Genomic DNA, 13,649 nt, shown 5'->3' on the forward strand with positions numbered 1-13,649 from the left:
AAAATGTAATCATAGTTACACTTAGTTTCTATTGTTTGACATAATTATTTGACACAATTGTGAAATTTAGTATTTACATGTATAGATACATGCAAGGCATATGTATATTACATGGACATAACTCATAATTTTTTTCATTAAAAATGAATTTACTGTTATTATAGAGGTGATATACAGAGGGATTACAATTACGTAAGTCGGGTAATGAGTATATTTCCTTTTTTTTTTTTTTTTCTTCTTTTTTCTTTTTTTTTTGCCAGTCCTGGGCTTGAGCTCAGGGCCTGAGCACTGTCTTTGGACTTTCTCAAGGCTAGAGCTCTACCACTTGAGCCTCAGCACCACTTCCGGCTTTTTTCTATGTATGTGGTACCAAGGAATCGAACCTGGGTCTTCGTGCATGCTAGGCAAGCACTTTAACCACTAGGCCAAACTCCCAGCCCCGAGTACATTTCCTTTTGTACAATGTCTTTGTTCCCTCATTCTCTTGTTCATCATTTTAATTATTAAATAACAATTTATTTTTCTATTTTTCTTTTTGGTAAATGTTTGGATTGTTTCTAGCTTTGGCTGTAGAAGAAAAGCTGTCTTCTTCTCTCTTAGATTCTGTGCATGAGGCTAAAAACACACTGAGAAGAAGACAAATCACTAGGGAAAAGAAAGCATGAAGGAAAATATTGTTTTGGCCAGTCCTGGGTTTGAACTTAGGGCCTAGGCACTGTCTCTGAACATTTTTTGCTCAAGGCTAGCACTCTACTACTTGAGCAATCGTGCCACTTCTGACTTTTTTCAGTAATGTGGTACTGTGGAATCGAACTCAGGGGTTTATGCATGCTAGGTAAGCACTACCACTAGGCCACATTCCCAAGCTCTCTAAAGGTAAAAGTTGCATGTGCATATGGAAAGCCTGCGAGGAAAAACAATGATCTCAAGAAATAGCTAAGATTGAAGACTTATATACCTTTTTAAATCGGAGAACAACCTACTAAACACACAACAAAGGAAAGATGTTTAAATTTAGAGGGGTGGTAAATTGAAATAAACTCTCTTGGTGATATGTGGGAAAAATACCATTAAAAATATGTGAGGACATTTCCAAAGACAACCAATCACAAAGCTATGTGTCAACCTGCTGATGGATTCATTCTTGAATTAACTATAAGGTGGCTGGAAGCAGTAGGGTTCTGAGGTAGGAGGTATGGAGGGTGTATCTCGTATCTGGTCTCCAGCTTCTTCTTGCTGTCTTTGCTTCCTGTCCTCCACAGAGGACAATGCATACCCATGGTAATAGAGTCTGCTGACCATAGACTGAAGCCTTAGGATCTATGAACCTCAAGAACAAAGCCTTTCTCTTTGTAGTTTGCTTCTTTGTCACAGCAACAAGGCAAACTCATTTACAGGTTTCCAATGTTTATGATACATTCCATATACCTAAATAAATACACATATTTCATACAAAAATGTGTGTGTGCAAAGCTCAGTTTTTGCAGTTCAAATCACTTACTATGATGTCTAGTTGACAATTTCTTTTTCTAGAATGTTCTCTCATCTTGTCCTGGCTGAAGTGATTTTTTTTTTTTTTTTTTTTTTACCGGTCCTGGGCTTGAACTCAGGGCCTGAGTACTGTCTTTGGGCTTTCTCAAGGCTAGAGCTCTACCACTTGAGCCACAGCACCATTCCGGCTTTTTCTATGTATATGTGGTACCAAGGAATTGAACCCCAGTATTTGTACATGCTAGGCAAGCACTGTACCACTAGCCCAAACTCCCAGCCCTGAAGTGATTATTTTTAATTAATCAGTTTTAGCAGTCCTCATGATATGATGCTTGTTATCAATGGTACTTCTTCAGGCCTTTATAAGTTATGCCATGATGGCTACATTTACTTATGCTCATGTATATATTCATTTCCACAGGAAAAGAACCAATTGAAAAGAGGACAAGAAGCACTGAATGAAGGAACTATTTCTTTTTTTTTTTTTTTTTTTGCCAGTCCTGGGCTTGAGCTCAGGGCCTGAGCACTGTCCTTGGACTTTCTCAAGGCTAGAGCTCTACCACTTGAGCCTCAGCACCACTTCCGGCTTTTTTTCTATGTATGTGGTACCGAGGAATCGAACCTGGGTCTTCATGCATGCTAGGCAAGCACTTTAACCACTAGGCCAAACTCCCGGCCCGAAGGAACTATTTCTTATACCTGAAAACTCTTATGCCTTGCTTATTCACTAACATTTCCTGTTTTCTATTATTATTTTGTTTTAGGGAAAGGATTACTATTCTCTCACAACTCAGGTTAGATCATTTATTTGTTTTAATTATACAGTAATTGCATCAATTTTCTGTTTCTTTTGACTAGTGAAAACCGGGCTCATGGTTAAGGTAGTTGAATAAAATCTTCCCTCACTATACTTTATTCTTAGGTAAGGCACTCCCTATGTGTATGGTTCAAAATAAAAAGCACAACATAAAGAGATTAGAGATTCCAGCTCAGATTTCCCTCTAATTGTCTCTGGGGATTGTGGGTTGCCAGTTTGAGGTCTCTACAAGGTATAGAACCCATTAGCCAGTCTCTTGAGACTCAGATTAGCTTTTCTGCTCCCTCCTTCCCCTACACACAGACCTTTACAGCCCTTGAACCCTCACTGTACAACTTCACTTCATTTTTAGTGCTGGGCACTTGGAGGTACTGGCTTTATGTGAGAAGTAAATGGCAAATGATATGCCTGTTTACTTGTCCGTAGCTGGGCTGTTGGAATTCTTAAAGCTAGAATTATATAACTCAAGTTTTCTTGCTTGGTGCATAATAAATCCTCAACAAATGTTTGTTGAATAACTACATGCATTTATGAGTAAATAAATGATACTGGCTTTTTAAGTATTCAAAGTCTTTACATTTCTTTTTTTCTTTTTCTTTTTCTTTGTCAGTCTGGGGCTTGAACTCAAGGCCTGAGCACTGTCCTTGGACTTTTTCAAGTCTAGAGCTCTACCACTTGAGCCACAGCACCACTTTTTTCCATGTATGTAGTACCGAGGAATCGAACCTGGATCTTCATGCATGCTAGGCAAGCACTTTACCACTAGGCCAAACTCCAGGCCCCTATCTTTTTTTTTTTTTTGTCAGTTGTGGGACTTGAATTCTGGGCCTGGGCGATATCCTTGAGCTCTTCAGCTCAAGGATACTGCCCTACCCCCTGAAGCCACAGTGCCACTTTTTTTTTTTTTTTTTGGTGCTTAATTGGAAATAAGAGTCTCACTAACTTTAGTGCCTGTCCTGGCTTTGAATTGCTATCCTCAGATCTCAGCCTCCTGAGTAGCTAGGATTACAGGCGTGAGCCACTGTGCCTGGCCATTTCTATCTTTTTTTTTTTACCAGTCCTGGGGCTTGAGCTCAGGGCCTGAGCCCTGTCCTTGGATTTTCTCAAGGCTAGAGCTCTACCACTTGAGCCACAGCACCACTTCCGGCTTTTTTCCATGTATGTGGTACCGAGGACTCAAACCCGGTCTTCGTGCATGCTAGGCAAGCACTCTACCACTAGGCCAAACTCCTGGCCCCATTTCTATCTTTTTTAAATGTTGCAATTCTTGAAAGAATTTAGACCAGAAATGATTATGTAGGTTATTTCCCTAACACCCATGTTTGAGATGATTCCAAACATAAAGTTTACTATGTGAATGATAAAGCTTGACTCCACATTCTTGTACCCACTTTACAAGTGTGAATCTTGTCAGTCTTTTTTTTTTTTTTTTTTTTTTCCTTTTTCTTTTTTTCTGTAGGTCATGGGGCTGGAATTCAGGGCCTGGTTACTTTGCCTGAGCTTTTTTGTGCCAGCGTTTTCACTCTACCACTTTGAACCACAATACCATTTTTGATTTTCCTGGTAGTTAATTGGAACTAAGAGTCTCACAGGCTTTCTTTCCTGGGCTGGCTTTGAATAGAGATCCTCAGATCTCAGCCTCCTGATTATCTAGGATTATAGGTGTGAGCCATCTGGTGCCCAGCTTGTCAGATCCTTTATGTGACAACCTACAATGAACTCCTCTCCCTCAGGACAATTACATCCTACCTGATCAGACACTTGGCTGTGAACCATATCTGTGACCTCAGCTACTGGACTTTAAAAGACATATGGACCTGAGAGACTGACACACTGCTTTAAGGGCTGATGCTATGGTTGCCTTATAGCTAATCCCTGCATCACTGGCTGACCATATTGGTACTGAGATACCATGTTCTCAACTGTGGTGGTCAAGCCAACTTCTCACATAAAGCCAGACCCCAAATTTTAATTAGCTTTTACTTCCTCCAGGCCTGTTTACATCCTAGTGATACCCTACACTAGATATAGGCTCTGATGTCTCTATGGTCACAAAGAATGAGTCCATGGACACAGAGGAAGAAGTAAATGACAATTTATTAAGGCAAAAGATAAAAAGAGCTCTCTTTAGACAGCAGGGGTCCCAAAAGGGGGCTTCCCATGGGGTATGTTACAGAGGGGTTAGTAAGATGTCTATGAGATAGTTACATGACTCTCAAGATCACTGGATAGCCCTCAGGCTCTGTCAGCCTCTAGACCCAATCAGAGGCTCCACACAGCCTGCATGAACTCTCCCTGTGACATTCAGCCCTCTGACTGGATGCTCATTTTAGTTCACTATGTCCTCTAGGGTCCATATCAATGAATAGCAAAATGCCCAGGGGTTCACATGCATGACTGCTCAAGGGCATGGTGATAGGATGTCTAAGAGCCTGTGTATGGGACTGCTAAGATAGTGGTGGAGGATGCAGATCCTCTGTGGGAAGAGGGTCGTTGGCATATTTGCCCAGTCAGGCTCTTTTTATCCTTTTACTGAGACATGAGTTACTTTGGAACCCACTTACTGTGGTCAATATACTTTGGTGAGCACATCTTTGTGTGGTTTGTGCATTTTATTCTGCATTTCCTTCTCTTTTTCTTTCTTTCTTTTTTTTTTTTTTTGCCAGTCCTGGGGCTTGAACTCAGGGCCTGAGCACTGTCCTTGGGCTTTCCTCAAGGCTAGTGCTCTACCACTTGAGCCACAGCACCACTTCCGGCTTTTTACTATGTATGTGGTACCGCGGAATTGAACCTGGGTCTTCGTGCATGCTAAGCAAGTACTCTACCACTAGGCCAAACTTCTGGCCCCTTCCTTCTCTTTTTTATTTTGCAATTCTTAAGGACTGAGAACCTAAGAAAAATGTTTTTGTATGGTAATAATCCATTTAATTCATAACATCATCCTTCCTTCACCTCCTGCTCTATCTATGCTTGCACTAGTTAGGTTCTGTGTCACTGTAATCAAAATACTTGACATAAGCAAAACAGGGATAAATTATTTATTTTATTTTACGTAATGTTTCAGAAATTTCAGTCCATATTGCTTGGACCCACTGATTCTGGGCCTGTGGTGAGACAGAAAGATACACTAGTCAGAATGGGAAGCAGAGGAACTTGTTTACCTCATGGCTGACAGGAAGGAGAGTGAATCAGGATGGCCACGCACAGTGTCCTCAAGGAACTCCTCCTAGTGGCTCAGTTCTTTCAGCTAGCTCTTGTCTTCTAAAAGTACCATCACCTCATTCAAATAGCATCCACTAGAGGTCAAGCCCCTAGTGCACGCCTCCCCACCCTCAGCCTGTGGGGGACATTTCACTGTTAAAACTTAACAAAGTTACCTTACTTCTGTTCATCTAGCCTCCTTTTATATGTTGGCGGCTGACTTCCTCATTCTATGGGTCCCTCCTCTGTCCCTGCTTTTTAAAGGAGTTATCACTTAGACTGCCTTGCTAGAGTAACTAATTTAGGGATACTCACTGACTGAAATCTGCAAGTGAGTTATATTGTTAGCTACTAGAACTTTGTCTTGGTGCAGCCAGAAATCATTTCCCCCACTTTCATTATCTATGGTAAAGTGAATTCTACAAGTGGGAAAAAAATACATATAAAGAGGAAGTAGTATGGTACTATTCTGACAAAGGATGGAGTCTCTAGACCAGACACAAAATACACAAGTCCAAGGACACCTCACAATCTCCTAGTGCCATGGATTAGTTTAGCTTCCTATGCTTTCACATCAAAAGATTTTTTTTTTCCAGTTCCAGCTTTTAGACTTTTAGCCCTTAAACTTACTTGGCTTGCTTTCTCAGCTGGCATTCCACCACTTAAATTATACCTCCAGTCTGGCATTTTGTTAGTTATTTTGGAAATGGAATCCTTTGGACTTCTCTTCTGCTGACTTCAAACTATGATCCTTCAGATCTCATCCTAAACTCCAAAGATTATAGACAGGAGTCCGTGATATTTTTTTAATACCAGGAGAGTCACCTGCTTCTGTCTTGATTTCCATTCATTCTGTGTTGGCCTTTTCTACATGTGATTTATCATATTGCACAGGTATATTGGTCTTGGCCATGTCTGTCCCCAGTGATTCTGTTGTATACAGTTCTGTCATCTTTGTTCCATTCAAACTGACAAAATGAACCATCACAGGAGGGTAGGATGCACTTTGCTTTCCCTTTGCTATGTCTTTTTAATTTTTTTCCTTCTTTCTTCCCTCCTCCCCTCCCTTCCGTATTTCCTTTTTCCATCTTCTTGTAGTATTTAGGGTTGAAACCAGGGCTTCCTGTCTGTTAGACAAGTGCTTCACTACTCAGCTCAATCACTAGCCCCCTGGCTAAATCTCTGTGGGGGAGACGACTACCCTAGTTCTAGAGAAGGTTGTTCTGGCTTCCTTATGCTACTTGCCCCAACACAGAAGGAACAGGGGACTCTTGAAGCCTCAACCGTCACCACGACTACCATACATCTGACTTCAATCTGCCCTGTCCTCTGTATCATATTGGAAAGATTTTTTTTTTTGTTCTTCTCTGCTTTCTTAAATTCAGTTGTAGATTCTGAAAATACTGACTGACCCTAAAACTTAACTTTTCAAGGAACATGAGAGAGGAAGTCTTGTAAGAAAGATATCATAGGAAGCATTTCATTGCTACAGTTGAAGAATTAAGCCAATGTATTAAACTATTGCTGGGCCATGCATCAACATAAAGACAAATAAAATCAAGAATGACCACCAACAAGGAAAGTTCTTAACTATTTGAGCTGAGCAGTTCTAATCAAATTAGGAAAAGCAAAAATGATCTTCAAGCTGGGTGCTGGTGGCTCATGCTTATGGTCCTAGCTACTCAGGAGGCTGAGATCTCATGATCACGGTTCAAAGCCAGACTGGGCATGAAAGTCCATGAGACTCATCTCCAATTAACTACCAGAAAACCAGAAGTGGTGCTGTGGCTCAAGTGGTAAAGTGCTAGCTTTGAGCTAAAGAGCTCAGGGAGAATACCCAGGCACAGAGTTCAAGTTCAAAAAGAAAAAGATTTTTGACCCTTATTCTTTGACCCCAATCTCTATGCCATAGAGATCCAAACTGTCAGTTGAAAGAACAAACATTCGTAAGATTACAAATGAAACCATTCACTTTTGGTGGGAATGTAGACTAATGCAATCCCTCTGGAAATCAGTATAAAGTGTCACTGAAAACTGACAGCAGACTTAACTAACCTGCCATACTACTCTTGAGTATAATCCATCATATAAAAGAGACATCTGCAAATTTGTGTTTATTGTAGCACTATTCACAATAGCCAAGGTATGGATCAGCCGAGATGCCCAAGTGATGAAAATACTTTAAAAAATGTGATATATTATCAAAGTACATTACATATACATATATGTCCATATGTATGAAAATCGCAGATATATGTACCGCACATACACATTTCTTTTTGTATCACTATGTAGCTCAGGTTGCCTGAACTTGAGATTCTTCTGCCTCAAACTCCTGAATATGAGCCAGGATTATAGGCTCATGCCTAGAATCGTAGCTACCCAGGAGGATGAGATCAAAGAATCAAGGTTTAAAGCCAGACTGAGCAGGAAAAGTATGGGACTCTTATCTTCAATTAAGTACCTAAAACTGGAAGTGGATCTGTGGTTCAAAGTAGCAGGACACTAGCCTTGCCCAAAAAACTTCAGGACAGCATACAGGCCTTGGAGTTCAAGCTCCATGACTGACCAAAAAAAAAAAACAACCCAAAATAAAAACTAATAAACTCCTAAATACTAGGTATGTACCCCCACATCCAGCTTTGATTGCTTTTTCTTTTTGTCCCCCCCACTTTTTTTTTTTTTAACTAACTTACAGGGTATTAGTAAGCTGTTGCTATTTAAAGGAAAATAACTTCCTCCATGTCATTATCACCTAGAAACTTGTACTATGTCCTTTTTTAAACATAAAAATCAAAACCAGAGTTGAGTCTGGATGGTCACTTAGGTTCTGAAATGATTTATGCTTACATGTTCATAGATTGAAACAGTATCAATTTTTTGAAGAAAATATTAAGTAGATACCATGTAGCATTTCCATTGTGTGCCTCAGCCCTGGCTCCCATTTGTTTGTGCTGCATGCTCAGCTCTCTGCCAGCTGTCACTTTCCTGTCAAGAGACAAGAGTACCTTGCTGCTAGTTTTCACTTTGTTCTCGCAGGTTCATCCTTTCACATCTCCATCCTCATGAGGCCCCTTCTTTACACATCTCTTGAATATCCTCTATTTTTCTGTTCTCAGTCCAAATAACACTTGGGAATCAAAGCCAATGCCAGTGAGGTTCTCTATACTTAGTACAGCAGTTGTCATTATAGCAGAAATAAAGAAGAGTAGAATGACATGGCTCCTTGAAGCTTGATGGAACCAAGTATGACCTGACCAATAATTAGGACATGTGCCCGGACAAGTAAGTAAAGGCTTATAGTAAAAACAAGACATGCTGTTTGAATCAAGGTTAGACTGGGCAATAGAGATGTATTTTCAGAACACTTTTGTAAGGATGATAAGATTTCAGAAGGGTGAACAAATCTAGCAATAAGAGCCTGGAGTCAGTGGCTCATGCTTCTGATCCTAGCTACTTAGGAGGCTGAGATCTAAGGTGTGAAACCAAGGAAGAAAAATCTCCAAGTAACCAACAAAAAGCCAGAGGCAGAGGTATTGCTCATGTGGTAGAACACCCACCTTGAGCAAGCAAACAGAACAAAACAAACAAAACAACTAGAGTGTCCTGGTCCTAAGTGCACGACTGGAACTCATACACAATTAGCAAGATGAAATAGGCCTAGTAGAGAGAATAAGTACCCAACCAAAAATGTGTATGATTGTCTGACTCTAAAACCCTTTTGTACTCTCCCACTGTTTTAGGTTGGAAACACAAAGTATTATTAGCATCAGTTATTCATTCAGCTCTGATGCATTATATATGCCTAGCTCCTTTCATATAATGTTCAACTTAATCTTTACACTTTCCAGCAAAGTGAGGGTTGTCCCATTTTCCTAAAACAAAACTATAGAATGTATAACCAGAGTTACACAGTTTGTCAGTGGCAAATTCTCAAAGGCTGTATTCCCTTATGTGTGGTTTCAGATACAGGGATATAATGTATCTCCTCCAAGAATCTGGGGTTGAGAGACTCCGTGGTGTTGAGAGCAACGAAAGGTCAAGGTTAGTAACACTTTAGTCCTAAAATTTCAAGGCCAGGTACCCTTCACTAGATGCCTGTACATGACTTAATAGAGAACTTCTTGGCCTTCTACTGTTGTGAAACTAACCTGTACTTACTGTACAGGCATATTCCTAGTGGGCTGTGATGTGGCCTTCTAAATTATAGTCAGACTCGGTTAATGAAAACCCTGCAGTTATCGCCTGCTAAGTAGCTTAAATAAAGAGGTGGACTTTTCAAATGCCAAACAATCCAGTCTCCCCAGGATGGTCCCAAGGAGAGAGAATCCCACAAAAAGGCAAGTTCAGCCCCAACGAATTATTAGCTGAAAAGCTCCACGAACCTTCTGTTAGCACTAGCTGCCAATTCGGTCCCGGGACAGGGATTTCTTTTTCGAGTGGAAAGACAAGTGTGGCTTTTTACGAGTCTGATGGTACGGCACCCCGGGATCCACCGGGGAGCTGCGGAGCGCGCCCAGGCCGGGGGCCCGGGACCCTCGGGGGAGGGGGCGCCCCGCGCCGGGGTCCCGGCCGCCTAAACCACGGCGGCAGGGGCGAGGCGGGCGGCTGACGACTCCACTCCACACCCCGAGCGCTCCCCGGGGCCCGCCCGCCGTCCCGGCTCCACGTTTACATTTGAATTTCCCCGCACCCCTGGGGCGAGGGCGGCGCGGATCCGCCCCGGAAGCCCCCGGCTCTTTCCCGCCACTCGCCAGCCCCGCCTCCTCGGGGGACCCCAGGCGGGGGGCGGGGGGTAGGAGGGCGGCGCGAAGCCCGCCGAGCGTTGGACCGGGCCTGTTGCCGGGCCGTCCTCGCGCACCCCGCCCGGCCACCCTCAGACCACGCCCGACCCAGCCCGCGCGTCCGACGGTTGAATTTGAATTTACGGGCCCGGTGGCCGGGCCGCAGCGGCGCTCTGCCTTCTCCTCATTGGCTGGCGCGGTCACGTGGGCAGCGCCATGTTGGGAAGCGCGGACCCTCCGCCTTGCCTCCCCCCCACGCCCCGCCCGCCCCGCGCGGCCCCCCCCTTCCCCCGCCCGGCTCAGTCGGCGAGGAAACAAAGTGCTGCGGGCGGGAGACTCGGCGGCTGCCCTCGCTCCGTGTCCTCCCCGCGCGCGAGTGCGGGTGTGCGGGTGCGTGCGCGCGCGTGTTCCTCTCACCGCCGATCGATCGCCTCCCGGTCCTCCCCCTTTGCCCTTTGTGCCGTAACCCCGCCGCCGCCATCCCAGGTGCTTCTCCCTGCGCTCCGCGCCGGCCTCCGTCCGCGATCGCCGCTTCGCCCGCGCCGCCCGCTGCCCGCCTCGGCCCCGCCGATCGCGCCCAGCGCCCGCCATGGCGACCGCGACCCCCGTGCCGCCGCGGTCGAGCAGCCGCGCCAGCGCGCCCGCCACGCCGCTGAGCCCCACGCGGCTGTCGCGGCTGCAGGAGAAGGAGGAGCTGCGGGAGCTGAACGACCGGCTGGCCGTGTACATCGACAAGGTGCGCAGCCTGGAGACGGAGAACAGCGCGCTGCAGCTGCAGGTGACGGAGCGCGAGGAGGTGCGCGGCCGCGAGCTCACCGGGCTCAAGGCGCTCTACGAGACCGAGCTGGCCGACGCGCGCCGCGCGCTCGACGACACGGCCCGCGAGCGCGCCAAGCTGCAGATCGAGCTGGGCAAGTGCAAGGCCGAGCACGACCAGCTGCTGCTCAAGTGAGTGTGGGGTGCGGGGGGCCGAGGGGAGGCTGCCCGGACGAGGCCGGGCTCGGGGCGCGGAGCCGGGGGCGGGGGTCCGAGCTGGGGCGGGGATGGGGTCGCAGTGCCCACTCCCCGGTTCTGGACACTCCGGAGGAGCGGCCGCAGGGCGCAGCCGAGAGCGCCCCGGCGGGGCGCCGGGCGTTGGAGCCCGCCGCGCGGAGAGGCGGCCCCGCCGAGACCCCCGCGCGTGAGGGGCTGGCGCGCGCTCGCGTGCGCGCCCCGGTTTCCGGCCGGGAGGAGACAAAGCATCTGGTGGGCTGTCAGTCTGGACGGTTGGGTCGGAGAGCGGCAGCCGCTGCCCGCCCGGAGAATGAATGAGCTGCGCGCGGGCGGTGGGAGGGGAGGGACGGACCCGCCCCGGGCCGCCGCTCCCGGGGGTTGGTCCAGCTTTGGCGCCCAGTGACACTTGGCGACCGTTCTGCGCTTGCCCTGGCCTGGGAGGGAAGGGCGGGGTCTGAACTGCCGGTCCGGGGACAGGGCGGAGGGCCCGGGCCGCCCGACGAGGAGGCGTGGTCTTCCTGCGCCCCAGGCTGGGACCCGGGGGTCACCCGTGGGTGCTTCTGCTCACTGGGGTCCTTTGTGAGCCGGGTCGCCTTTCTCGGAGTGGCCGATCGCCCCCGCCCTGCCCGCAGCCGGCCCCGTGGGTTTCCTGGGGAGGGGTCGTGCTGGGAGTCCGCGCCCCGCCCGCCGCCCGCCGGTGGCGGTGCTGTCACCGGGCTCGGCCCACGCGGAGCCTTTGATCGAGGACGGCGTGTGACCGGGCTCCTAGGCCAGGGCACAGCTGAATCTGCACACCTCCCTCCGCTGGCCGTCCCGCGCCGCCGAGGATCAGGATGTCTGCATTGTGTGCCGGGGTCACGCTCGGCAGATTCGCTGATCGGATTTCGGGGTTCCGGGTCTCCATTGTCACCGCCAGTCGAGTGGGCGCGCGGGCTTTCAGTGTTGGCTCCTCGTTCCTCTGAATTTCCTCATTTCAGTCTCTGGTGGTGAGTGTGTGTGACTGTTTTAAACAGCTCATAAAGGTGTGTGCTCACAAAAATAAGAATTCGGGTTGCCACGTGATGAGAAACGTTTACTACACTCCCCACATGTGTGTGCCACTACTGGAGTTTGAACTCGGGGCCTTGCGCTCTTGCTTGGCTTTTTCAGCCCAAAGTCGGTGCTCTACCCCCTGAACCACAGCTCCCCTGCCGGTCTTTTGGTGGCTCTTTGGAAGTAAGAGCCTCCCGGACTTTCCTGCCCGACCCCCGTAGCTGGGATTGCAGCTGTAAGTTTCCAGTGCCAGACTTAGTTTTTGAGATAAGTCTTCCAAGTTTTTGAGATAAGTCTACCAAGTGTTACCAGACCAGTCTTAAACTACAGTGATGTCATACCACCTTCAGAGTAGAGTAGCTGCGACTGCAGACGCGGACCCATTCACGGGCTTTATTCCTGTTTTTGAGGAGATAGGTATATATGTTTATACCCTCTTTTTTGTGGCATTTGATTTTGTTACTCAAAAGATAACACTTACTCCCCCCCCCAGTTTCTCTCTGTCTTCCCCACCCACTCTCTAGCCTCTTGTTTTCTTCTTCCTCCCCCCTCTTTCTTTCTCCTTTCTTTCTCTCCTTTCTCTTTTTCCCCTCTCTTTCTCTCTTTCTATTTTTCTCTTTCTCTCTTTCTTTCTGTGCCAGTCTTGGGCGTTGGTGGTGTCCCTGAGCTGTTTTTTCTCAAATCCCAGCCTCCTAAGAAGCTTGGATTGGATTACAGGTGTGAGCCACTAGCCCCTGGCTGCTGCTTTTATTTTCTTCCTCACTTTATCTCTAATATTGGTCAAACTCCTGGACGCCAGCAGACTTTTTGTCTTTGCTTCTTTAGTGCAGCAGTTTTAAGCTGACATTCCTGTGGTCTCTGCACCCCAGGCCAGGGACCCATGGGGGCTTCTACTTAGGAGTTCTCTCATTTGCCAATTGCCTTCCACTTCCCTAGCAGCAGCAGGCAGTCATCTTTTGAAGTAGAGTCAACTTACTAACTGTTGGTGCCATCTTTTTCTGATTTTCTTTTTTGAAAACTTTCAAATATAAGATGTCATGCATTGGAAGACTTGTGACATATGCCTGTAATCCAAGCCATTCCCGGGACTGAGATTCAAAGGTTTGAGGTTCAAAGCCAGCCAGGCAAAACCATCCGTGAGACTTATGACCAGAGATGTACTTAAGTGATAGAGTGCTAGATGTTTACCGGTAAGCTAAGTGAGCTGAAGTCCTGAGTTCAAACTTAAGTACTACCAAAAAGAGAAAAAGATTTGGCATGTGTATTACTAAGAAGTTAAAAATCCCAGTCCTCTTTTGGAGCTATTCTAATTGTAGAGATATTAAAATGTG

The 13,649-nt window shown here is 46.7% G+C and overlaps 1 protein-coding gene and 1 long non-coding RNA gene across 4 annotated transcripts in view; one reads left to right on the plus strand and one right to left on the minus strand.

Moving 5' to 3' along the window:
• Positions 1-5,332: 5,332 nt before the first annotated feature.
• Positions 5,333-10,299, minus strand: LOC150057349 (uncharacterized). Of its 2 annotated transcripts, XR_016536819.1 has the most exons (3): positions 9,895-10,299; positions 8,414-8,497; positions 5,333-5,412 (listed from the first exon to the last, which is right to left on the minus strand). It is a non-coding gene; the product is annotated as an uncharacterized LOC150057349 (long non-coding RNA). The 2 variants fall into 2 exon arrangements; XR_016536818.1 differs by lacking the exon at positions 5,333-5,412 and having other exon boundaries at positions 8,315-8,497.
• A 310-nt stretch (positions 10,300-10,609) lies between these two features.
• Lmnb1 (lamin B1) overlaps positions 10,610-13,649 on the plus strand; it is a 40,837-nt gene continuing 37,797 nt past the window's right edge. Inside the window, exon 1 of one of the 2 annotated variants that reach the window (XM_090340106.1) lies at positions 10,610-11,241. In XM_090340106.1, coding sequence (XP_090196232.1) covers positions 10,883-11,241 — 359 coding nt within the window. In that variant the 5' untranslated portion in view covers positions 10,610-10,882. Of the gene's footprint in view, positions 11,242-12,090; positions 12,273-13,649 lie in introns of those variants that run through there. The other variant, XM_090340107.1, reaches the window with a different exon arrangement.

Source organism: Megascapheus bottae, chromosome 10 (assembly GCF_031878675.1).
Source record: "Megascapheus bottae isolate mThoBot1 chromosome 10, mThoBot2.hap1, whole genome shotgun sequence".
Taxonomy (NCBI): Eukaryota; Metazoa; Chordata; class Mammalia; order Rodentia; family Geomyidae; genus Megascapheus; species Megascapheus bottae.